Source organism: Gallus gallus, chromosome 4 (genome assembly GCF_016699485.2).
Source record: "Gallus gallus isolate bGalGal1 chromosome 4, bGalGal1.mat.broiler.GRCg7b, whole genome shotgun sequence".
Classification (NCBI taxonomy): domain Eukaryota; kingdom Metazoa; phylum Chordata; class Aves; order Galliformes; family Phasianidae; genus Gallus; species Gallus gallus.
In genome coordinates, this window is record NC_052535.1 from 54,172,072 (window position 1) to 54,198,264 (window position 26,193).

The 26,193-nt window shown below is 36.3% G+C and overlaps 1 protein-coding gene and 1 long non-coding RNA gene across 20 annotated transcripts in view; one reads left to right on the forward strand and one right to left on the reverse strand.

Moving 5' to 3' along the window:
- The window catches only part of PDE5A (phosphodiesterase 5A), a 133,401-nt gene that overhangs the window by 80,536 nt on the left and 26,672 nt on the right, over positions 1 to 26,193 (forward strand). For all 12 annotated transcript variants that reach the window (NM_001398114.1, XM_046940149.1, XM_046940146.1 and 9 more), the window contains 9 exons: positions 3,145 to 3,727; positions 5,165 to 5,254; positions 13,638 to 13,709; positions 14,747 to 14,836; positions 15,955 to 16,092; positions 16,806 to 16,873; positions 18,808 to 18,916; positions 21,777 to 21,861; positions 25,445 to 25,620. In NM_001398114.1, the coding sequence (NP_001385043.1) occupies positions 3,145 to 3,727; positions 5,165 to 5,254; positions 13,638 to 13,709; positions 14,747 to 14,836; positions 15,955 to 16,092; positions 16,806 to 16,873; positions 18,808 to 18,916; positions 21,777 to 21,861; positions 25,445 to 25,620 (1,411 nt within the window). The remainder of the gene's footprint in view (positions 1 to 3,144; positions 3,728 to 5,164; positions 5,255 to 13,637; positions 13,710 to 14,746; positions 14,837 to 15,954; positions 16,093 to 16,805; positions 16,874 to 18,807; positions 18,917 to 21,776; positions 21,862 to 25,444; positions 25,621 to 26,193) is intronic.
- The window catches only part of LOC107051713, a 145,820-nt gene that overhangs the window by 80,383 nt on the left and 39,244 nt on the right, over positions 1 to 26,193 (reverse strand). For 4 of the 8 annotated variants that reach the window (XR_006939054.1, XR_005859175.2, XR_006939055.1 and 1 more), the window contains exons 3-4: positions 12,382 to 12,434; positions 2,365 to 2,418 (exon numbers count right to left, since the gene is read on the reverse strand). This is a non-coding gene — a long non-coding RNA (uncharacterized LOC107051713). Of the gene's footprint in view, positions 1 to 1,626; positions 2,419 to 12,381; positions 12,435 to 26,193 lie in introns of those variants that run through there. The other 4 variants (XR_006939053.1, XR_006939058.1, XR_006939057.1 and 1 more) reach the window with 2 other exon arrangements.

Genomic DNA, 26,193 nt, shown 5'->3' on the forward strand with positions numbered 1-26,193 from the left:
GTTCCTTATGTTTCTTCACTGAAAGAAATATTTGAATGAGGTGATTTCACAAGAAGTATGTATTACTGCTGTAATTAAAAAAGATCATCAGTAGTTTTTATTAATATACTTAAAAGAACAGAGTTTAGGTCCTTGAATAGTAAGTAACTAAGCAATGAACCAAAACTCACTCAGAATAACAACGAAATTTCATTGTATTCATTGGCATAATGTTTCCAATAATTGGATTAGCTTTAGATTGCTGGGAAAGTTATAATAGCTGTTGATTGAGGTGTATTACTGCTATAGCAAGCACTTTTTCAGGAGCTTTATGGAAAATGGAAAAATGAGGAATGAAATCCTAGCTCTGTGGAACTCAGAGGCAAATCTCTCACTGCCTTAATACTGTCCAATATTTTATTTAGTGGCTTTGGACAAAGACCCTTACAACTAGAGAGTTGGGAGCTGGACTAGATGACCTTTTAAGGTACCTTCCAACTCAAACAGCTCTATAATTCTATGAAACTCAATGCTCTCATCTTCAGAAAATTCACAAATGTCTTATGTGACCACAGTGGACATTCAGCCTTTAAGATACAGATTTCATCTACCTGGCCTTCTGCAAAGCCTTTGACGTGGTCCCTCACCACATCCTTCTCTCTAAATTGGAGAGGTATGGATTTGAAAGATGAAGTATTCGATGGATTAAGAACTGGCTGGCCAGTCTCAGCTGAAGGGTTGTGATAAATGGTTCTATGTCTGGGTGGAGGTCGGTCACAAGCAGCGTCCCCCAGGGGTTGGGCTTGGGACTGCTGCCCTTCAACATCTTCATCAATGACACATGATGGCATCGAGTGCACCCTCAGCAAGTTTGCAGATGACACCAAGCTGAGAGGTGCAGCCAACACATAGGAGGGAAGGGAAGCCATCCAGAGAGACCTGGACAGGCTGGAGAAGTGGGCCCTTGGACCTAATGAGGTTCAACGAGGCCAAGTGCAAGGTGTTGCACTTGGGGCAATCCCAGGTATTTATACAGACTAGGGGGAAGATCTCCTTGAGAGCAGCCATGTGGAGAAGGACTTGGGGGCCCCGGAGGACAAGAAACTGGACATGAGCCAACAGTGTGCACTTGCAGCCAGCAAGGCCAACTATGTCCTGGGCTGTATTAAAAAAGGGGTGGCCAGCAGGGAGAGGGAGCTGATTGTTCTGCTCTACTCAGCTCTTGTGAGGCCCATTTGGAGTACTGCATCCAGGCCTGGGGCCCCCAGCACAAGGAAAATGCAGAGCTCTTGGAATGGGCCCAGAGGAGTACCACTAAGATGATCAGAGGGCTGGAGCACCTCTCCTCTGAGGAAAGGTTGAAGGAACTGGGCTTGTTTAGCTTGAAGAAGAGAAGGCTCCGGGGAGACCTCATTGCAGCCTTACAGTACTTGAAAGGAGCATATAAACAGGAGGGGGAATGACTGTTTACATGGGTGGATAGTGATAGGACAAGGGGGAATGGTTTTAAACTAAGACAGGGGAGATTTAGGTTAGATATTAGGAGGAAGTTTTTCACTCAGAGGGTGGTGATGTGCTGGAACAGGTTGCCTAGGGAGATTGTGGATGCCCCATCCCTGGAGGCATTCAAGGCCAGGCTGGATGTGGCTCTGGGCAGCCTGGTCTGGTGGTTGGCGACCCTGCACATAGCAGGGGGTTGAAACTAGATGATCATTGTGGTCCTTTTCAGCCCAGGCCATTCTATGATTCTGTGATTCTGTGAAGATCACTAGGGCTATGAATGATATTACCCATCTGCGTAAGGTTTTGCATAAGCAGGACAACATACATAAATATATTAAAAATAATAATAATCTATCATGTATTTATTTGGTCTCACATTAGTGTGAGAAGAATATATTTTTACAGTGCTTTATTAAATGAGACTTGCCTCAACTAAAAACAGCTTTGAAGGAGAGGGAAGAATTTCCAGGTAGTTCACACAGAAGGGGAATGTGTGCAATAACACCATGACTTTCTTTAACCAAGTGCTCTTTTTATAGTCACACAATTTCTAAAGTCATTTTAATTTTTCATAGCATGTTTGTCTGCAGCTGAGGCCTATGAGTTGTATACAATTGTAAAATCTGAGAAATCTTTCAAACCTACTCAGTGTAAGACAGATAAGTTTTCTATTGTGGATTGCTTGCTAATAAATATAGTATTGGTCAATTTTAGATTTTAATCAGTTACATTGCTATTCATATGAATTCATATGAATTAGCAATTAGCAACTAACTTACTGTGTTGCATTCTACAACATAGTTTAATAAAAGAAAGGCCATGTGCTGTGCTCCACATATTTAACATATGCTGATGCCCGTAACCGATCACTGGCTGACTAACCTGATTAATTTCCATGGTTTCATTCAGCTTCACTCTTGAAATTCCTGTGGTCTGCTGAGCAAATAAAAAATATCCCAAATTTAAAACATGACCACCATGAAAGGTTTCCAAAAGATCAGACTTTTTAATAAGATATTTGCTGTTCATAGGACCAAACATTATGTAATTCAGAAAAAAATACTTCTACTGAGAGCAGATCATGTGCTGTGAGGAAGCCTTGTTACAGAGCAAATTAAGTAAATTAAAATGAATCAATAAATTTTGGACAAGAAAAATATTAGAGTAAATATTACACTGATAAGAAAAAGTATACTATGTTATTGATGATATATGTGCTTACAGATAAATCAAGATAGAAATGTAAAATTAAAACAGGAAGTTTTGTCCTCATTCACTTACACATTTTATAAATCAATTTATAGATTTTTCATTTTCATTTATAAATAATTGAAATTATAAATTGCAAGCACAAAATTAGTGTAAACTTTTGATCTTCTGTATCCTGAAAGCCAAATAATAAGCAGTCCTCCTCTGCCTATTCAGGTATTTCCTTCAAGGAGAAAGAGTTTTCTTTTTATGGAGGATAAAACAGTACCACTTAACATAGGCTAAGCGCTGCCTAAAATAGAAGAATATTGATAGAGAGGAGCTCCAAAGGTGCACTCATGTTCACTGTATGAAAATGTTTAAAGTTATCCTCTTTGCAGTGTCTTCAAAATGTATTAGTTCCTGACGATTTTTAACTTACATCGTTTACTATATTTTATTTTTGTTTCACAGAGAAATGGTTAATGCATGGTTTGCTGAGAGAGTTCATACCATCCCTGTCTGCAAGGAGGGGACCAAGTCTCAGAGTGAATCCTGTGCTTGTCAGCAGCTTGCCTGCTCTGAGAACACCAACTCTGGAACACCAGCAAGGAAAATCTCTGCTTCAGAATTTGACAGACCCTTAAGGCCGATTTTTGTCAAGGACTCAGTAGGAGCAGTAAGCTTCCTCTCTGGCTCTGAAAAGAAGGAACAGATGCCTCTGCAATCTCCAAGGACTGGGACCAGTGCAGGGGATCGGTGCTCAAGGCTTTTAGAACTTGTGAAAGACATTTCTAGTCATTTGGATGTCACAGCACTTTGCCATAAAATTTTCCTGCATATCCATGAGCTTATAGCTGCTGATCGCTATTCCCTCTTCTTGGTCTGTGAGGATAGCTCTAACGAGAAGTTTCTTGTAAGCAGGCTGTTTGATGTGGCTGAAGGTTCCACCCTAGAAGAAGCTTCAAATAACTGCATTCGCCTGGAGTGGAACAAGGGCATCGTGGGCCACGTAGCTGCTATAGGCCAGCCTCTGAACATCAAGAATGCGTATGAGGTAAACCAAGAAAACCTGTCATGAACTATTGCTGAAACTAGAAGAAGCCATATTATCAGCTGATGTAATGTTATCATTTTAGTATATGTATTTGGAGCTATACTGACATACACCAGTCAAGATGGAAAGCAGACAGTAAATTTCCAATTATAATACATGTATTACAGATATACACAGACGCAGAAACTTGGAGCTATGACTAATGCAACTGGAATGATAACTTCAAAATAAATTATTTAACTTTGTCATTAGCAGCCAGATTTTCAGCCTTAACCATTTATGGGCACATTACTATTTGCACTTCTAGCTTTGAACAAGTAAATGTTTAGGTTTCTGCACCAAAATGAATGAAATTATGAGTGTAATTGTCTGCAAAAAAAAAAACAGTCCTACAACGAGAAACAGTTTTGAGGATTTGATTGCATCTGAGGCATAAAGAGCAGGAGTGGAACGAACAAGACCAGGATGAGGGTTTGAACTGTATAGCAGTCTTCCAAATAAAATAAGACTCTGTAATTTGCCTAACTTAATACAAAGCTAGATGAAAAAACCGAAGGGAATCCAGCAGTGGGAGAAGACTTCTCTTACATATTATCTTAACATCATTTATTTCCAGAATCTTTCAATATGTTTATTTTGTGCTTTGAATTTAGGGGTGATGGAAATCAAATAAATTAATTAATTGATTGATACAAATGTACAGAGATAAAAATTAACACTTCTGATTGATCATGTCTTGGTTACTCTCAGCATGGTTACAGTATTGGGTACCATTACCAGGTAGTATTTTTCAGAAGCTACAAGGAGTGCAGAATGACTGCATACATTGTTTTAATTTTCAAGAAATTCAAAAAATGCCTAAGCATTTGTTAATTACATGATTTCAGTGGGACTTTACCTATCCTTGTATTTTAGAAGTTTCTCCTTGAATTGGGTCATTGCGCTCAATTTGAAATAAATTATGAGAGGAAAGACAGCAGCCTTTAGAAATAGATAGTGAGGCTTAAAAAAATCAAGGCCTTATAACAGCATTCAGCTGAAAAACAAAAGATGCAAGAGTAAGGCAAAAAAACTAACTATCTTCATGAAACTTGGTTTTTCTGTGGCCACGTGTCTTTCTGTATATTTCTGTAATTTTCCCTTGATGATAAAAGCTGTATTGGAAATACGTGCATAAATTAATTATAATGATGGTCTAGGCTGAAGAAAGGCTTCTCCTGACAGCTTTTTTTGCTCTGTCAGGCAATTGTATTTATCCACCAGCACTCATGATCTGTTTTTTTTTTCTTTGAACACACTGTTAGTAACAACTTTGTATGCTTATTAGGTAGTAATGGAACCTTTGCTATCCTATATAACAGTTAATTCATATATCAGACAATTTCAACCTTTAAAAAAGGCAAGTATTCAAATAATTATATTTTTCTCTTGTATCAGGATCCAAGATTCAATGCAGAAGTTGACCAGATCACAGGGTATAAGACTCAGAGCATTCTCTGTATGCCAATAAAGAATCATAGGGAAGAGGTAAGTTGCAGTATTGGGATCACTTCATGTAATACAGTTTCTTGCTATGCCAATTCTTTAAACTTTTCTTAACTGTCGATTGTTATCTTACAACATAGAATGATCTCTTTTTAAAAGACTTCGTGCTTATGATTGCCTGGACTTCAACTTTATCTTATCTTGCTCAGTAATATAAGACAAATGGAATTGTCAAGAGGCAGAAGTAGAATGTATGTATTTAATTCTAGAGGTACCATTCATTGTTCCTGTATGCAGTATCTGTCAGCATTCAAATTCTCTGCATGTTTATTGGTCTTTGTCAGCACACTCTCAGATTGCAGTTAAGAGTTTAGTGTACATCAACTTGGATTGTATCTAGATTATGTTCATCACAGGACACTAATTGTTTTTATCATTGTCTAAAACATTTTTTACATTCTGTTAACTCTGGTTAACAGAAAATTAATTTATTATTTATTATTTTTATTTTTATTATAATTTATTATTAAAATTTATTATTAAGTTAATAATAAATTTAGAAACACATGAAGTGCTTAAGACCAGGCATTGAAAACATGTGGTGTTTATATAATTTAGAGAAATCTCTGTTAAGTTACTGTCCTGATTTTGGTGGGGATAGAGTTAATTTTCTTCCTGGTAGCTGGTATGGGTCTATGTTTTGGATTTAAGATGACAGCAATGTTGATAACACGCTGATATTTTAGTTGTGGCAGAGCAGTGCTTACACTAAGTCAAGGTCTTTTCTGCTTCTTGCCCAGCCCTGCCAGAAAACGTTTTGGGGCACAAGGAGCTGGGAGGGAACAGCACCAGGGCAGCTGACCCAAACCAGCCAAAAGGATGCCTCATACCATATGGCATCATGCTGGACAGTAAAACCTGGGGAAGTTGGCCAGTGGGAGTTGCTGTTGCTCAGGGACTGGCTGGGCACTGGTCAGTGGGTGGTGAGCAATTACATTGTGCATCACTGGTTTTGTATATTCTTTTATTGTTATTATAAGTTTCCCTTCCTTTTCTGTCCTATTAAACTATTGTTACCTCAACCCATGAATTTTAGTTTTTCTGCAATTCTCTCTGCTCTGGGGGGAGTGAGAAAATGGCTGTGTGGTGCTTAGCTACCTACTGTGTTAAACACAACATTCATCTAACTTAAAGTGAAATCACTCCTAAACTAAAATAATGTGTCTCTGCTTGTTAATCTCTTGCATGCATTTCCCATCAATGCTAGCTGTCACAGAAGTTCTCTCTTTGAATATGATGCTAGGGATTGAATATGATGATAGGGAGAATTCTTACTATGAAATTATTATCATGTCTCCTTGTGCTGAGCAATTCAAGAGTGAATTCAGTAAAGACAAAGAAAGCATAAAAATGGAACTGAAAAAAGGCAAGATCCACTTTCTTACCTGGGGAGGTAATTTGTATTTCTTTTTTGTTTGTTTTTTGTAACAGCCTTCAGCCACATCACCAGTTTTTAGAATGCTCACATAGTATAAGGCTCTTCATAGAGTGCACCAGAGATTTAAGATGGCGATTTTCTCTCCTGTAATTCCTTTGTTTTTCAGACTATTTATCATTTCCAGATAGTTCAAAGTCCTCAAACTCCAAGAACAAATGCTGCCAAGACTATTTCAAAGCTTTTTTCTTGCTCTTCCATTTTTTTAAATCTTCTTACGAAGTACGTCACCCTGACTGTCACTGCTGTGAGCCTTTTCTCATTAAATAAACTGATTAAGCTCTTGACTTAGCTGATCTGTTGAACCTTACTCTAGCTGACCCAGACAATCACCCAGAATTTCCTTTACCTACCATAAATGTTGGTTTTAAATGTTTTTTCAATATTTCCAAGGAGAGAGCTTGAAATTGGCTTGAGTTGATAGTGCCTCATGGGCAACACTTCTAGTCTTGCTCTCCTGCTCTCATGCCCAATTAAAAGCCTCCCCTGTTTCAGACAGCAGCAGCCATGGCTGGCCCTAGGCCAGCTGACAAGCAAATCAGGTGTTGTGTGGAGGGCATGCAGAGAGCAGTGCTTCATGTCATACTGATGTAAGGTTTTAAATTTCACCCATGCCATCCCATTTTCTCTTTTGTTGAATGGAAAAAAGTCTGTGTTTTCCATAATTGTGATCATAAATGAATTACAAGGCCTTGCAAGCGGGAGTGCTAACTTCTTATTGGGTCCTCGTGGTAGATGGAGGACGGAATAGGACTTGTGTTTGTTGGTGAAATACGCCATGACTTACAGGCTGAATAAACCTGCAATTGGCCGTATCTTCTGCTAGGTTTCTACTCCTAAGTGCATCAGCAAATGGAAATGAAGCAGATATGTATTTATTTTGAAAGCTTCAGCCAACATGAATTTTGAGGAGAGAGGTACACTCTTATATGCAATAATTTGAAGGAGCTAAACCAGAAGATTTCTGCTAGGAAAGGATAACACCTTTTTTTTCCTTCTCATTTTAAAGTCTCTACCAGAAGGTTTTTGTCCCTCTCACTGTAACAGTTTGCTGATATGCTTCTGGACAGATGTCAGAGTCAGGGAAACAGTCTTCAACTTGCCATCTGCTTTTTGAGGGAAAAAAAAAAAAAGAATACTGTCTCCTCCCTGTAAAATCTAAATAAATAAGTAAATAAATTCCCAAGGCCCCTCTAGAAATACTGAAGATAGTGAATGCTTCCTTAGCCCATGTCAGCAATCACAGTCAAAAGATAATTCTGGAAGTCTTCCAAAAATAAACACTGAGAATGAGAAGCAAATGTGTCTTTTTTTGTTTGTTTGTTTAGTATTGGTATTCTCTTTTAAAACAAAAGAGTCATTAATTCAGGAAGAAAATCTCATGCTGATTATTAAATCCTCTGGGCCTGCTGAAGAATGAAGATTTTTCCAGTAGATGTTTTTCACATTTTCCTTTATTTCCATGAGGCATGTGAGAAACCAACATCTTACTTAAAAATAACTACTAATAAGAAATTCCATAGATGAAGAAAACAGTTTGATTCACAGAAGAGCTCATAAAAAGGACCCAGCAACTAGTATTAATCTTGCCAAGAGAAAAGTAGTAAAGTATAAGTTTGTCTGCACAGATGCACTGAAGAATAGAAACACATTCACTTGATAGTAGAACCTTTTTCATTCCCCTGCTCAATCTACTCTTGTTGACAGAAATGCCACAGAAACATTACATTACATCCTTTAAGATCAGATCACAGATGCTTGGATAGTGCTAGCTTTGTAAAGAGTTCTCATTTGCACATGAAACACTGCAAATACAAAGTGATTTAGCTGTGTATCAACTTTAGGGGCTTTGATCAAATTCCTGATACCTGTAAATCAGTACTGTACAGTGATTGTCTAATAATTAAATGGAAATTCTGTCCATCTCATCATATGCCATAAGTATTGCCACATGATGCTTTGGGGCAGACAAGGCTATATCATTTGCTAATTTTGACCACTGAAGAATCTTAAAACCATGGAATTATTAAGGTTGGAAAAGACCTCTAAGATCATCTAATCCAACTGTCCACCTATCACCAATGTTGCTCACTAAACCATGTCCCTAAGTGCTACATCTACTCTTTCCTTAAACACTTCCAGGGACATTGACTCCACCACTTACTTCCCTGGGCAGCCTGTGCATTACCACTCTTTCTTAGAAGAAATTCGCCCTAATATCCAACCTGAATGAGGAATGTGAATGAGGTCGAAAGGCCTTGAATGGAAGTCATTAAATTAAACCAATTTGCAGAGTTATCTAGAACTGATACAAGGGTCAGTACAGCTCTCTGGTTTGGGATATCTGTAGAATGGATGGTTCATGACTGGGAGAGTCACCATGACTGGTGCAGAATTTGTACAGAAATGTGTACAGAAATGACATCAGTTTCTGCTATCTCTACATTTTTTGTGTGAAGTAATTTCCATAATATCCCATTTTTATTTACTTTCTATTAAAATCTGTAGTATTTTTTCATGTGGGAACTTTTAGTTGTATTAAGTGAGACTTGTCATTCAGGCTCTAGGCCTCAGCTATGTGAGACTGAACTTCCTACTAATTGGCAAGGCAACTGTTTGTTTTTTTCTGGCAATACGCACTTCAGTTATTTAGCTGTTGTTGTTTAAATTTGCTCTATCTCCTCTCTCCATGAAGCTTTTCCAAATACATCAGGGTGGTATTCTGTTTACAACAGTCTTTTAAAGTATCCTGATGAAGTTCATAAAATGTAACCATGTTAACCTCGTACAGAGTAGAAATAGCCAACCTCACTTGAAACAGACTCCAGTTCCAGCAGCAGCCTTGCTGCAGGATTATGGAGAACAGTAATTTGTTTCTCAGGTGGATTTTCATCTTATGCTGAGATATTTTATAGTGGCTAGACTGCTAGGAATCATGCAGGCTACTGCTTGCAAAAATGATAGAGGATGTGAAAGTTTTGTTGATTGAAAATGAAAGCCTGTAAACACAAGTCTGTCGCTACAGGATAATTTTGTAAGCCTGATCAAAGTTCTACAAGAGCAGGAGAGCAAAGGAAGCTTAAAACCACTTAATTTGTCCTTTCATGTGAATATGTCCCATCCTTACAAAGGCATAAAAATTGAGTTTTCCTCTTCCTGTTACCATTTTTGGCTTCATGTTATTTTTTTCAGGTGCCAGGGAAAAAAATATATATATATAAATATAAATAAATAAATAAATAAATAAATAAATAAATATTCTGAGGATGCAAAACAGTCTTTTTAAAATCAGCTGAAGTAAGAACAAACTAAAAAGGGCACTGCCTCCCTGTAGAGCTGGAAAAGCTTTCACAGAATTAGGCCTGAAATCTTAATTTACAGAAAATTGCAGCACAAAACAATTCAGATAAAATTCAGTTCACAGTTATCAGGACTGAAGTCATTAGTTATCATCTGATAAGAAACATTCTAGGTAGCCTGCTACTTTTAGAGGCAGGCGACAACTACTGAAAGAGAATACTTAGAAAAAATAATGCCCTCTGATAATTAAAAGAAATCTCCTTGTAATGTGGATCACATTTTATTGAATGGGATAAGTGTTACAGCTAAAGAAGAAAGGTTACAGAACAAGCGGCAGCACTGGAGGATTGCTTGTGTTGCCAGCAAGAACACAATTAGGAGAGATGTGTTCTGATCTGGAAAAACAGGCATGGCTATCAACTCACTAACTGTTAGGTGTTTGTTTTTATTTCCTTTTTTGAGACTGACAATAAAAGAACTATTCCATCATCAAAACTGCTTTTGTGTTCATGGTATATGTCTGCCTTATGGCATCTGAATGGCAAATCACAAAGTGTTTGGTATCTGATCCAAGAGGATCTTTTTTTTGTCTAGTGATTTTAAAGAAGGCTGGATGAAGGAGTAAGTTCCTTTGCGTACAGCTTATTATTTTCTGCCCACCCCTTTTGCACTTCAAATACAGCAAACCTGAATAGAGGGTCTTGCTACGAGCTGCATGACTGGTATGTGTAACACCCTACCTAGTCAGACTCATGAAAAAGAGTTTTTAGAACTCAACAGATCACTGGTTACTTTATGGATTAGGACACAAGACTGCAGATACCTAAGTACAAGCAAATAGTAATTACTTGAATGTTTACTCTCCCTTATTCTTGTCTTTCTTCTTTCCATAGCACTTCCTTATGACTTTCTAGCAGTCATCCCCTTTCATGGCTGTTTAAGCCTCTTTGTTTCCTACTAGTTTTCCCTTGGTTGAACAACAGATATGCAAGGTAATTCTGTAGGCACAGCAAGACAGTGACAAAAAGTAACTATCTTTGCTTTAGTGCTGCAGCTTTTAAGAAAGTTCATTTGGTGCTTACTTGTTAAGGAACAAAGATGAAACAGTGTCTAAGTAATTAAAAAAAAACCATATTTTTGTTAGACTGGAACAGTTACATACATCAGTGAATATTCAAGTGGGCTGTCACTTTTTTTACAGAGTTCTTCAGGCTTTGTAGAGAATCTGCTTTATCTCATATATACAGATATGTCTTGTTTACTGCCACAAATATATCACTTTTGTTATACCTGTTATCTGAATAACATTTCTGTACAGCTGAGCTCATAGTAGTTACAGTCAACCTTTTATTCAAATTTTCTGCTGGCGTGAACATAACACCCATCTGGAGGGACCAGACGTATGTCTTCAGATTTATAGTAAGTTTGAAAAATGAAGATTTGGGTTTCATACTATGTTTAGGATTCTCTAAAATGCAGGCCTATGTTTGTTTAGTGTTAGTATGTTATTTAGTGACAGCCTAAAACGCTATCACTTTTGTCCTAATTACGTTATCATTTTAGTAAAAGGAACAAATCTCCCTGAGTTTTTTTTACATCTTCTCCTCATTACTCGTTTGTAGCCAAGACTCCAACTGGTAACTAATACAATCATAGTGTCATTAAGGTTGGAAAGACCACTAAGATCATGTAGTCCAGCTATCAATGCATCACCACCATCCCACTGTATCATGTCACTCAGTGCAGCACCTACACATTTCTTGCACACCTCCAGGGACCATGACTCCCTGGGCAGCCTGTTCCGATGCCTCACCACTTTTTCTAAGAAGAAACTTTTCTTAATACCCAACCTGAATAATACACATCTCAATGAAGTTCACTTAAATTTGTACTGGTATAGATACAATTCAGGCCAGAATTTGAATCAGTTTAATTTTTAAAATGTGTAATTTTATATGCAAAAATTGCACATAAAGCAAAGTTCTCTTTAAAAGCTTAGAATGTTACTGGAAAATGTATTCTTTTTGTCAATATTTTTTACTAAAAAAAAGTACTTTATACAGTTTGTCTTTTGCATGAAATTGTTATTATCAAGACAACTATGAATTTTTAATTGGTTTACTCACCTTGGTATTTTTCCCCCTTCTATTAAAAGCTTTTATTGGAAGGACTTAACAAAGATACAAAAATGACCGTTACCATTGGAACACAGGCTTTTTTTAATATATGAGAAACCTGCATGGCTAATGAAGGGAGGTTAAGTAGTCTTTCTGTGGTACTAATATGGTCCTGTTATTGTTTCCTTTTAGCTTTAAGCACGTCCAGCTTTCCTTTCATTGTGGGGGAGATGTTTACACAAGACAGAATTACTCACCTTTAAGAGCCTCTTAACTCATTAAGATTGTCTTCCTTCATGCTGGACCAAAGCTGGAAAAAAAAGAAAAAAAAAAATAGAAACCCAGAAAAGATAGCAGTAGGAGAAAAGGCCTAAGCGTTAGTCTTTCCACATTACGTTTACACATACATGTAAATGTAAAAGCATATAGATTTATTAAAGGATTTGCTTACAATTCAAAGCTTGCTGTAGAAATGTATATGGCAAGTATATTGTTATTAGAGTGAGAATGTTCTCCAGATAAGAAATCGTCACTGAAGTAAATGAGAAGTTGACTGTGGGAAGCCTTGTGTTGTATGAAATGGACATGACAGCTGAGCTTTATTTCAGACAGACATTTTTGAGCCCACAGTTGGCAGTGACTCATGCTGCAGAACAATGACCTTGCTTGTAACATCAGTATTTTGGGAATGCCGGTGTGAGAGACAGTAAATTGTTGTCTTTTCCATTACAAAAATATAACTGTATGACCTCCTTCAGTTTAGCAGTTATAAATTTCATGAGTAACACATAAATACAGCTTCTTAAACATACACACACCATAGTTTTCTTCTGATATTGTTTATCCTAAAAAAGATGAGAAAACTACTGTCATCAACAACGTGAAATGGTCTTACATTACTTCAATCTCAAAGCAATTTTTTTCAAAACCTATCTTAAAGTAAATACTTACAGTAACAAACTTGATTCTGGCAGGTACCCAACCTGTGTATACTGTTTTTCAGCAAGATAAAAATTCTATCTGAACAGTTTCAGAAATAAACAGAAAGCAAAAAGATCACAGTAGAGAGATCTTGTAAGAAGCCTCGAGTAAGAAGGGGAAGGTCTTGGAAACTTCATCAGAGCTATCAGGAAGGGTAGGTTCTACACACAAAAGTAGATGACCAGTAGAGAGAGATGTTGCTTACAGTTTCAGAAGTATAAACTACTGCTGCCCTTCTGTGAGATGATTGTTTCAATTTATAGAACAAGTCTTGGATCAAATCAACCCTTCTTCATAATGGCATTCAGGACTTTTTGCCACTGTTTTTCTTTTTGATAAGTCAGGTTCATGCTCAGAAATTTGTAATATAAATAAATAAGAAATAAACAGGTTTAAATACGTTTGGTTATGCGAAAGGTCAACCAAAGGAATACATGTAATAATCATTTATTTTCACCTATGTCCAGGAATACTAGAGTTCAATGACAGACTCCTCAAAAATGATCTAATTATTTCATTTTTAAAACACTAGGTTGTTGGTGTGGCTCAAGCAATTAATAAGAAATCTGGAACTGGTGGGACTTTCACGGAACAAGATGAAAAGGTATAGAAGCTGGACATTTATGTCTCTGTTTTCACAGGAGAGCAGGGGTTGAATATGTTACTACTTTTCACACTGATCAGACGTTTTAAAGTTATGAAAAATGAAACACCTCTAGCAAAGAAAACTCCTTGTTACAGTGCAGTTCTTTGCATGTAAAGCCATGAGAAAAGTAGATGGGATGTAGTTTAATATTGGGATCAGAATGATACCTCTCATATGTCTCTGAAACACAGACTTACTCTATTGAAATACACTGTAGGACAGTTTTATAGCTTATAATAGGCATAATCTTTATGAACTGATATTAACTTTCCTGGCATCCCCAACAATATGTATTTCGAATATTAAAATTTGTCTACTGATTATTTTTCAAATACTGTATCACTTCCCAATACAGCAATTGCAGGAAGAGAAAAGCCTTGGTTAAATTAGAAATATATGAGATCATCAGAAGAGGAGATGGCAACTTGACTCCCAGTTCTCACACGGTAGTTGCTTTCCAGACATTTCTGGAACTCACATTAAATCTGTATAGCAAAAAAAAGCTGAAGAAGATGATTTAATCTCTGTCAATAAAAAAATCAGAATTGACTCTTTCCTTTTGAAAACTTCCCCATTTAAAACAAAATGCATACGGAGTATCTGCAAGATATCAGAATTAATCCCATTCAGAAAGGGAAAAGAAACTTGTGGTTTTGCTATGTTAGAAGAATATTATTTCCACTTCAGAAGAGACTGAATTCCCCATAATAACAGATGCTGATTGTCTGTGCTGTGTTTATCTAGGTAAAATCTGTATTATTACAAAATGACTTGATTCTTATTCTGATCCTACTTTCACCAGGATAAACTTGACAGACTGTTATTTTAAAAAAGGGAGAAATGATTCTTGAGGAAAAAAGATTATGATTGCCAGAAATATCTTCAAATGTCAATTAATACTTCAAAGTGAAAAAATGTAACAGTTTATCTTCGAATAAAGCTAAGAAGCTGTGGGACACTATCTTCATCAAAAGCTTATGTTTATTTGTCTTCAGGATTTTGCTGCATATTTGGCATTTTGTGGAATTGTTCTTCACAACGCTCAATTGTATGAAACATCTTTGCTTGAAAACAGGCGTAATCAGGTATGATCAACAGGTTTGTCCCAAAAATACAAAAATCATAGTTAGTTAGAATTCAGTGCATTCTGCTGTTTTGTTTTTTTTTCTCATATGGCAGCTCTTCCTTGGTGATTTTTATTTCTCTAATTGAACACTATGTATAATACTATGTCAATATACTAAATATTGCCTGAAGTTATCCTGTGGCTCACTGTGTATATTACACAACCAGTTGCTTCCATACTCTAGAAATTTCAGGTAAAATTATCCATGCGAAATTGTAGAGGTTATATGGATTACTCTTTTAGACCCCTACAACTATAAATAGTCACTAACAATATTTTCCATAATGATCAGACAGGAAATAGAATTTTCTTTTTACTCTGTAGCCATCTATGTAATTGATGTTTTATAAATGCCATGGCCTCTATGGGTGGTGTATGTCTACCCTAATGGTATGAAAAGGTTTTGGAGAAACAACTAGGCAGCATGTCTTTTAATAACTTTCTGGTAGGTCCAAGTTTCCAAGTGAATATCAGTGTTTGTAAATTGGTACAAATTTCGATAATCTTTTCAAATTGGTTTCATGCTTCCTGTGGGGATAAAGGGAATATAATTTGCCTACATCTGAGCAGCTAAGTCCTTCAGCAGGAGCTTTGAAATATAACAGCCTGTGTCTAAATGATGTTTTTACCAAATGAGTTCATTAGGATTTGTTTGAATTACAACGAATAATTGTGTTTGAAAGGCCTAAGTAATTTAAATATCACTGTTGATGTTCTTATAATGCACACATGAGCCATAGGAAATTATTAGGTTTCCTAACGGCAAATTACTGTGTGTGGTCTGGACTTCTCAAATTTCATTTGATCAGCTGTTAATGCCAAAATCTACTCTGTCTCTCCAACTGAAAACATCAGACAGCTAAGTATGCTATCAATTTCTTCCATCAAATACGTCAAACTGGCTATTAATTACTGCTTCCTTGCGGTCTGTATGAGAGCCAAAGCTTAATCTTTGTTATAGATGTACATGTTGACTTCCTTGGTTCAGAGAATAGGGGAAGAATCACATTGAGTAGTAAACAGTAATTATTGCTGTCATCACAGCCAGTCAAATTTTCACAAAGACCTGTTTTCCAGGTGCTTCTTGATCTTGCCAGCCTTATTTTTGAAGAACAACAGTCTTTGGAAGTAATTCTGAAGAAGATAGCTGCCACTATAATATCCTTCATGCAAGTGCAGAGGTGTACCATCTTCATAGTGGACGAAGATTGTACTGTGAGTAGGATTTTTTTTATTTAAAGGCAGAAATGCTTATTCCCTAGAGGAGGTGTGAGCATCCTGTAGACTGCAGAAAAGGAGAAGGATTTTATTTTGTAATAATCTCTCTCACCGTATTTAAGAGAGTCACTCTGATACAAGTGATTCTGATAGGAGTCACAAGTCACTGATACGAGAGTACAGAAGAGGAATTTACATAATGTATGTATTCACATAGTCACACTGTCTCTGCAAGTCAGCCAAACTCCAGCACTTACTTTCCAGTCTGTAGTTGGAATCTTTAGCGCAGAGAGAATCTAATTTCTCCCTGCAATTAGGATTTTTAACTGTAGGAAAAAAACCTATGTGAAAAGCAATACAGATTTGTTGAAATGTTTAAAAGGCATTGGTGTCCTCATCTCCTCAAGCAAAGCAGATATTATGCACTCTTTGTGCATTCACTTGGATGAATGTTCAAATCTGGAATTTCCAGAGATAGATGGTACAGCTTATATACTGGCATTTCTCAGAGTGATCAGTAAAGATTCAAGATACTTCAGTATATATTTTTGTCATAGGATTCTGTACTGTTGCTGCTTGATATGAAATTTTATATCTACATTTATTACAGAAGAGATATTGATAATAGCAACAGGCTTTTCACATGAATACTACTACTCTAAGTTATGACATCCATATGTATAAATTATAATATCCTCTTGTTTTTTCAGGATTCATTTTCTAGTGTTTTTCATATGGAAGCTGAGGAATTAGAAGATTCAGCAGAAAACCAGAAGAGGTAAAACAATGACATTAACCTTTTGTTAACCACTGGAAAATGTTGAAGAAATTATGTTTTTAATATTATTTTTCATAATAAAGGACCTGCGTGCCATTTCATCCCACATCCCAGCTACCACATATTTCTGCTATCAGTTTTGGAGCAGATTTGTCCTGAAGCATACATAAACAAATTGTCACATCGAGAAGTCTAGGAGAACAAGGCCTGGTCTCTTCACTTTTTCAAGTCTAAAGTTCATTTTTACAACTCAAGGGTAGGCTACAACTCAAGGAATATGACTGACAAAATCGAAAGAAAAGTCCTAAAATTCTAACTTTCACTCACCTTCAAGAAATGACTAAGAATTTAAACTGGAAGAGAAAGACGTAAAAATAATTGAATTCAAACATTCAGATTACGTAGTTGGCAAAATTTAATCTGAACCTCTCTATATTTAAGTTTTGAAAATTAACTGCCTCCATAACCTGTCTGTCATCACAAGCAGTTGATACCAATAGTGTCAGAAGAATGAGACACAGTCCTATCAAAAATACAGTACTACAGATGTCGTGTCCAGAGAGAAAATTAAAATTTCAATACCTTTGTTCTTTTTTTTAGTGAACATTTCTGATATGAGTTTTAATTATATGTATTTGAAAATGAACTCCGAAGTGTGTGGCTAAAGCAAATAACTCTCAAACTTTATTGGGATTTTAGACAGTGTACAGTCATAAAGTACATAGGTACAAAATGGTCATAAGATCACAGGATAGCTGTTAGGTAAAGAGACAGAATTTACCTTCCTGTTTATTATCCTTTTTATGGTTACCAGTTGATGTGCTCAGAATTTAATTTACTGCTTGCATGGACTGTCAGTAAATTATTTCTCATAATTGATAGGGATGGAATGCTAGAACCTTAGCTGCATATCTGAATTTAGTTCATGAAACAGCACAGTTACATGTCATGGACTATGAGTCAGCCACTGGAGTTAGAACTGGTGCTTTGTTTTAAGATCACATTATCAGGCAACAGAAGAAATCTAATTACATGGATTAGATGGGAAGTGTTAGTTTACAAGATATAATTTCAGGCTTATTACATAATCAAGGACCCTGAATCAAGCCCAAATCAGACTAGCATTCAGAATTTTGGGGTATTGCCTTATATAACCAAGTTGGTGAAATAATGGAAGAATAATTTTCTCCCTTTAGCACTGCGAACGTCTTTTGCATGTGCACTTGTACCAGAAGGATAACTAAAGTCAAGTCAAATGTCAGAGTAAACTGTAGGAGCTTGATAATAATACATGCATCACTAGGACATACGCCCTCCTCAAATGCTGGCAAAGTGTTCTGATAGAGTTGAACTCTCCTAATTAAAAACTTCATGTCTACAAAAGCAGGAGATGATTGATCTTGTGAAAGTATTTTATGTCTCAATTTGGAAAAAAAACATCTCTATTCCAATAACAGAATCCCTGTACTAATTGTTCTTTTAGAACAATCTTGAAATAAACTTTGACGTAGAAACTTCACAAGTATTACCAGCTGCACTCAGCCTAAAGAATATGCATGTCTCATACAATATTGATTTTTCAGGTGTGTCGGATTTGCAAATAGCTTGTTTTAAGAGTTGTTTATTTCAGTGTAAACCCAGTTGCTCATTCTTTGTCCCTCATCTGCATGTCCTGTATTATTTCTTAAGTTTGACATTCAGTGTTAAAAATTTTGGAATATTGAAGAAATGGTGCAGTGTATAAATGAATCCTCCCAGTCATTTTGCAATGACAGATGGATTAGTGTACAGGATTTGAATTCAGTTCCACTATAATGCTGTTGGTTATATCTTCCTTGGCCCTATCCATGAAGGATATTTACAATTACCTGCTTTGCATAATGAAATGACTTGATGTCATACTAAGCACATAAAAATAATATTGCATCTTTCAGGGACTGTGATACAAACAAAATCAATTATATGTATGCTCAGTATGTCAAGAATACAATGGAGCCTCTCAACATCCCAGATGTCTGCAAAGACAGAAGATTTCCCTGGACAGTAAGTAAAATAACTTTTGTAATTCAGAAATGATTTTTTCTTTTCTATCTACCTTTCAAATCTTCCTTTCTTTCCCCTTAGTTTTTGTTATGTTTTTGTTTTAATTTAATGGTCACCGAATCCTGCAAATACAAAGAAACTTAGAACATTTCCTTTCTAAAATCCATTATCAGTGCAGAAATAGTAAAGTACTCACAAAGTAGGCAGGGTATCTCCACAGCCATTATTAAAAAAGCTTAGCATTAATTTGTGAATAAATAGACACCATGATGTGGAGAGCTTGCAATGCATTCTCTGGAAAGCATTTAATTGAAGAACAGTTGGAGGTTTTCATAGTAATCCTCTGTAGGTTATTGTGATTGTCAGGAGGCTCTCAGAAGTTCCTTCCTTTTTTTTTCTCTCCCTTCCCTACTTATTTTGGCAAAGATTAATGATATGCATGCAAGTTCTTTGCTGTTTTGGATAAGCAACAACTTCACTTTTTTTTTTTTTATGGAAGCTTTTGCTTTACACTTCATCAGATATATGCTTATGTCATGATGACTACTGAACACATACTGGAATGCTAGTAGGGAAGGCCACTTGGCAAGACTCAGATTACAGTCATGGGTGCACTGAAAGTTGTTGTCAATACAGTGCAAAATTGTAATGCTGTGTTTTCCTCTCAATGCAGAATCTTGAAAGAAACTCTTCTTACAAGAGAGAAGCCTGTAAGCTGGGGGGACTCAGGGAGAGAGTAAGAGGGAAAAGTTTTAAGGTGATCAGCAGGTTTTTACCAAGGTCTTTGTTCTGAATCGCACAACCAAGAGTTCAGAAAGTACAACATTGACTATGATTGTACCAGTAGGTGGATAGGAGGAGCAGCATCATGGTGGGGAGCTATGTTGCTTCCCTTTTTCTCTGTGCAAGGTTTCACTGGTGCTCTGGAGTAGGATTTTATGAAGGACAGATCAAAAAAAAATAATTGAGTGCTCACCATAGTGCAGTGCCCAAATTTAACCGCAGGAGTAGAAGAAAAAAAAGAATTGCATTGATGTACTACGTGAAATCATTAAAGAAATAAGCAACTATTTTGAAGACATTTTAAAATACATGAAAGGAATACCAAATGATTGTCTGATACAAAACTTTCTCTTTGTCAGTGGAGTTAGAGTTCTTAAACATTTTCCCTGGAATCTAGATGATTTACACGTTATGCATGTGAAAGAAACATAAAGAAAATAATGTTTTTTAACACAGCCACACTGGCTGCATCTCCACCGCTACATAAGAGAAACCTTAAGGCTGGACTGTAGGCAAAATCTTTTTAAAGCTGACAAACCGTGGCATGAGGGAAATCCCAGGTGTATCTAGTAAATTAAAAATGCTGACTTGCCTCTTTCTTTGGAGAATGTTCAACGGTTCACTTACTTTATAAAAAGGACTTTGTGCTTTCTAAATGCATTGGCAGCCAACGTAGTGACATGAGGCAGAAAACCAGTATAGGTTCCTTCACAGGAGAGCCCTGATGTTGCCTTCTTCAGGTTCAGTACGTACAAGGACAGTATGTAAACCATGGCTTCAGCAGCCATGCATCTTTGTTTTCCCCTGAACCAACAAGGCTAGAGCAGTGGAGATAAAGTTCAAATATCTGCAACACTCCTTAAAGCCATTTGTTCCTGTTCTTGTTTAGTCTCCTTCCTTTTCATTAATACTGGGTCAGATATTTTTTTAAGCACTGTGAACTCTGTTCTTATCTCACTCCATACAAGTTTGAGTTCCAGTGCATTTGAACCTTACCATAAAACAGCAGGTTCTTCTTAGGGTAGCCTTAAACCAATTCACATGCCAACTTGATTTAGTGTTTCTCAATTGCAGAGCACCAAATAGCAAAGCAACAGTAGTAAGACAAACAAACAAATAATTCACCGAACCCCTTTGATCTGAAATATTACTGTGTGCACATCTTTTGTGCCACATACAATTAGAGATTGGCCCTAATTTACTTCTCAGCAACTGCCACGTTATTCTAGAACTAAGAGCTACAGAACAAAACTAGGTCATTTTCTCACCAGAAATTTGAAAAAGATGCCTTGTCATTTTGTTCCACCCATCCATACTTCTACCTCACAAATAAATTCAGTGTCCTTGTCTTGGAGCATGAAACAAACTGATAGCAAAATATACCCAACCTAGAAATGATGAAAGGCCTTTGGAAGACTGCAGAATGTTGACCTACTTGGAAAACTGGTCATTCTTTGGATCATAATTTGGTCTTCACCAAGGCACCTTTCACTGCATTGGTGGGTTAATTAAGGCATCTCAAACAAACCAAAAGGGTTTACAGAATGTTCAGTGTCACAAAATACACAGTTAACTTAATGGCATGAACTCTTGTTTTATAACCTGTATGGCCCTATTGCAAGTACAGGGGAGATGCTAGAGATGGACAATGTCAGATAATTTCACAACTCTTTAACTGGTGAGAGTAGAAAGGTGTCCTAAAGCCTAGCTGGTCTCTTTTCAGCTGCATTGAGTGGAACACTTTGCCTTGGTGCAAAATTGTTGTTGTCATGAAAGTCAAGTGAAAGAACCTATTATAAAATCAACACATTTTCAGCACGATGTTGCAAGTCCCTGGAAAGTTTGAATGGTGATTATCATCATTACTTGTATTATTATTCACCAAAGCTTGTATCAGATGTAATTTTTATTATACCATCCAGCCAACGATGTGCAAACTCTTCAAAGACATGGTCGCTTTCTGAAGGAACATGTGTAAACCAATAATGCAAACCCCAGCTCTGCATTTTCATTTCAGGTACTTAAACACTGGCCTTAAAAAGTGTAACTGTTCTGTTTTGTTTTGTTTGTTTAACAGACTGACAGTGCAGAAAGTGTAAGTCAACATATAAAGAGTTTGCTGTGTACACCAATAAAAAATGGGAAAAAGAATAAGGTGATAGGTAGGTATCTTTACAAAAAAATACTTTTACAAAAAATATTTTTTGTATATTTCATGGAAATATTTCTGTGTTCCACAGTACAATCTCAGCAACAAATGCAGGGGAAAATTATTAATTATGATGCTTCCAGCCAACAAGTCTATTGCAAACTTGCTTGTAAACTGCTTACCTTACAAGTAAGCAAGATACTTACCAAGTATCTACAACACTCTTGTGATACTTCACCATTTTCTAGATTCAAAATATGTAGATAGCCCTGGTGTGGATCCTCAAAGATGGATAAACACCTGGATTGTTTGGAGGATCTAATCCTAACAGCACTTCAGGGCATATGCTTAATGTGTGTTAAGTCTTTTAGTGAGTTTCAGATTCACCTCAGACAAGGGTATAATGGTGCTTTTGTAAATTACCAGGACTTCCCTGTATTCCCACGGGAATTGGAATGAACGTCAGTGTGCTATGCTGGCAACAGCAAGCTCCACAACGAAACAGAATGTAAAATATACTGACTTCCAGATAGTACCATGAATGCAGCTTCCTCAATGTTACAGAATTTGGCAAGAAAATCTTCCAAGAGTGCATTTTTAATCATCTTCCAGTAATAGTTGATGAGAGTTATGACAAAACTACATAATCAATGTCTATATTGAGATCCCTTTTCCATGAAGACAGATCTTGTTTTATTTCCTGAAACAGAAAGAGAAGCCTTTTCTGAATTGAGTTCCCTGCAATTTCTTTATCAGTTTCTTCAGTGAGCTCTTTTATTACTTTGTTGTATATATTCTACCAGACTCTAGAAGACCAAGATAAAAATTGGACTATTGAGCTTTAATTAGAGATATTTCACTATACTGTTAACTGCTGATAAAACAGTTGCATCTGATGTCCTGTGGAGATCTTCAGTTTTTTTCCTGTGGAAGTTCAAGCTGAGTTACAGTCAGGGTACCCCTTTAGGTGGGGTTTTCAAGTCTAAGCAATGGGAAAACTTCAAAGTCCCTTAAGGACTGCACAGATAATGTTCAGATCTTTCATAGGACGAGGTCAAAAAGTTTTCTTGGGGACAATACCCCGAAGTTCCTTTTGCATAATATATATAAGATCATTTTAAGTCTTCTCTTTTTTTAAGAGTAGTATACCTAAGACCAGAACTTGGGGTGTGGAATGTGCTGATGAGGGGTGAGGGTGGGAAAAGCTCTCCACAGCAAAACCAAGCAAATCTTACTGGAAGAGAGGTGAACTTTTTATTCTCCTGATTTGTGCATTTTTCAGGTATGTGGTGAAAACTTTATTGAATCTTTCTTTGGTTTTGTGTGTCCCAGTAAAAGAATTTTGAGTTCCTTTAGTGCTAACGTATCGACCCCTGAATGCTTTGGTGAATCTTTTGAAAAATGTTGAAGAGTATACTTGCTGTAGTTTTTTTTAAAGGCATTTATGTTTATCCAAATGCTTTGTCTTCTAAGAATTCATTTGCTTTTATGGCTTACTCAGTTCTGTTTGTTACATCACCGTCGCTATGGAAATAATTATAAAATCATAAACAGTACTAAACAGAGATCTGAAAGTAAGTTCCATGAGATTTTCCCTGAGCTTTATAAGTTACTTCTTTTTCCCAGGGAAAGATAATCTTTTTTTTTCGGTCAGTCCTTCTCTAAAATTACATATTTTTACTACCAGTTAAGGATGTACTAATCCATTAAGCCAGAATCCTGTTTGCAATATTCAGATACCAGAGTGCCTGCCCAATGGTTCACAACTACAGTTGTCATATTCTTGTCTCTTCAGGGGAAATTCTGATACTAAAATAACAGTTCCCTGAAAAGAACATAATTTGAAAAGAGGTCAGTGTTCATATATTGCCATTAGACATTAAAACTTCTACGTGCAAGGCCACTGTTCTTCTAAAACCATAGTTTAAATGTGTGCATAACATTCTTTTTCTCCTTTTGTCTGCTTACTGTAAAAGGGCAGATACAATCTTCCTCCCTCACAGACTGTATGTTTCTTTCAATTAAAAACCTTAGTGAGGTTTCTTAGTCTGTAAATTTAGAGTATTACAATGCTAGAAATACTTCCATATAAAAAAAAAAAAACCTAAAAAAAAAAAAACCAAACACAAGAAACCAAAACAGTAGCACTGATAAGACCTTAGAGCAGCTGCTGATAATGTTCAATATCAGTACTGTTGTGAAATAGTATTAATTATAATTTCATTCCTATCTATAAGGAGAAAGCAAATCCATCTCTCTGCCTTATGGTGGCAAAGTATAACACATTCAAATTCTGTTCACATAGCCTATTTAAATTACAAGTAGCTCTGCTAGAGCAAGAAAACCTGAAAGTTGGTTACAGTGTTTTAGAAATATCAAACTAAATAGTTATCTTCCCTTTTGCTGGTAAAGTACATATTAAATCAATCACTGTTTCATCTGCAAAATGTTCTTTATAAAATAAGTGAAACATACAGACTGGGAAGCAATTTACATTACGCCAAATAAGACTTCTGCAATTACTATTTTTTTTTTAGATGTTTTTAGTTTGCAACTAAGTTTTTCACTGGGACACTTATTTACAACTGACTAGGAAAATGTTAGCTTTTATCCTTAAAACTGCTAGTACTTACACTCTTGAGAGCAAGGAAACATATAGACATGCTTAAGACAATAATCATGCTCACAGCTGTTTTGGACAATGTATACTTACAAAGCAGCTGCTTTAATTCATATTCTGCTTCCTTAGCAAAAACTTCCATGCACTAGATAAAGCTAAATTGAGGTATATAAGTGAATTCCCATCTGCTTAAAATGGTACTGAAAATCTAATCTGCAGGCTTTGTAAAAGTTACCTGTCAGGCCCCTCAACGACAAGTGCACAGAGAAGTCTGGCACTAATCAGCAGAAATAAATGGAAAATAAACAGATGCAACTACCAATCAATTTGAAGCTAACAGTCTGATTTCTATAAGATGCTTTTTGATGACTTCAAGTAATCTTTGAAGCAGGCTGTAATTCAATCACATCTTCATACAGTCAGCAAATATATTCGAACTTTGACCCTCAGCTTGGTTATTATCTGTTAAGTGCATTTATTTTAAAAAATTTCCAGTACTGACTCAAATAAGGAAGCAAAAACTCTGTGTAACAGTATTCTGACTTTCATAAATGTTCTTCTGGCATGCTTACAAAAATTTAATTAGCCTCCAAAGGACAAGCTGTCTTTAGGGATTATATCAATCTAGAATTCTATTAATAATAATAGTCAGGATGAAAACTACCCTAGAATTTCACCTACATTTTTGCTTTGTAAATCCCAGTAAGTGATTTTTAGGTCTACTAAGTAATGTATTATGCTTTAAGATTTATGCTTTAATACAAGGAAATCCATCTAATAAGCTTTAGGGGAAAAAAGAAAAAAAGAAAAAAAAAAAAGTCTACAGCATTGCCGTGTGTAACTTTTATGTATAGTGGTGGTTTGTACTGTAGGCTAAATGGTATTAGACTTAGTAGTTCTCTTGATGTTCCATACTATAGGTGATGTTTCGACAATTCAATCTATTACTTCTTCACATTTCTCTATCCTGACTTAGGGGTTTGCCAGCTTGTGAATAAGATGGAAGAAAACTCAGGCAAGATCAAGGCTTTCAACAGAAATGATGAGCAGTTTCTGGAAGCATTTGTCATCTTTTGTGGCTTGGGGATCCAGAATACACAGATGTATGAAGCTGTAGAAAGAGCAATGGCCAAACAGATGGTGACATTAGAGGTGAGCTCAAAAACTAGGTGATGTTTGATTGGCACAAAACAGATATTCATATTCTCCAAAACTTGCCTGTTCTACACATAAATGCAACTATTTTCACATGAACAGAAATTGTTCTCCCTCATGAGAACAGCATTTGGCCTGATGAGTTGCACAGGAATTTTTCTGCTTGTTTCCATGTCTCCCAGCAGACTATTTTATTTGGTAGTGTATTTTAACTTGACTCAGGAGACTTAGCAGTGAACTGGACACATCTTTTCCTTTATGCAATGCTACACATTGGCAACATAGTTAGTTTGTTCTGTTGCGTAGGAAGAGGAAATGGTTTAGGGGATTAGGGGCTTCCTTTTCTTGTCTGAGGTTTTGTGTGATGATTTTGGCTCAGTCCTTTAGACAAACTGGTTTGTGGAGCAACAACAGCATTATTGTAGGTTTTCAGCAATTTCCTCAAACTCCATCAAACCATATCAAGATGAACGCCATCTAGTCTCAGCCATTGAATTGGTTACTGTTAAGTTTAATAGCTAAAGAGGGCTTTAGTTAGAGAAGCTGAATCACTCAGAGGTGATAACTTGA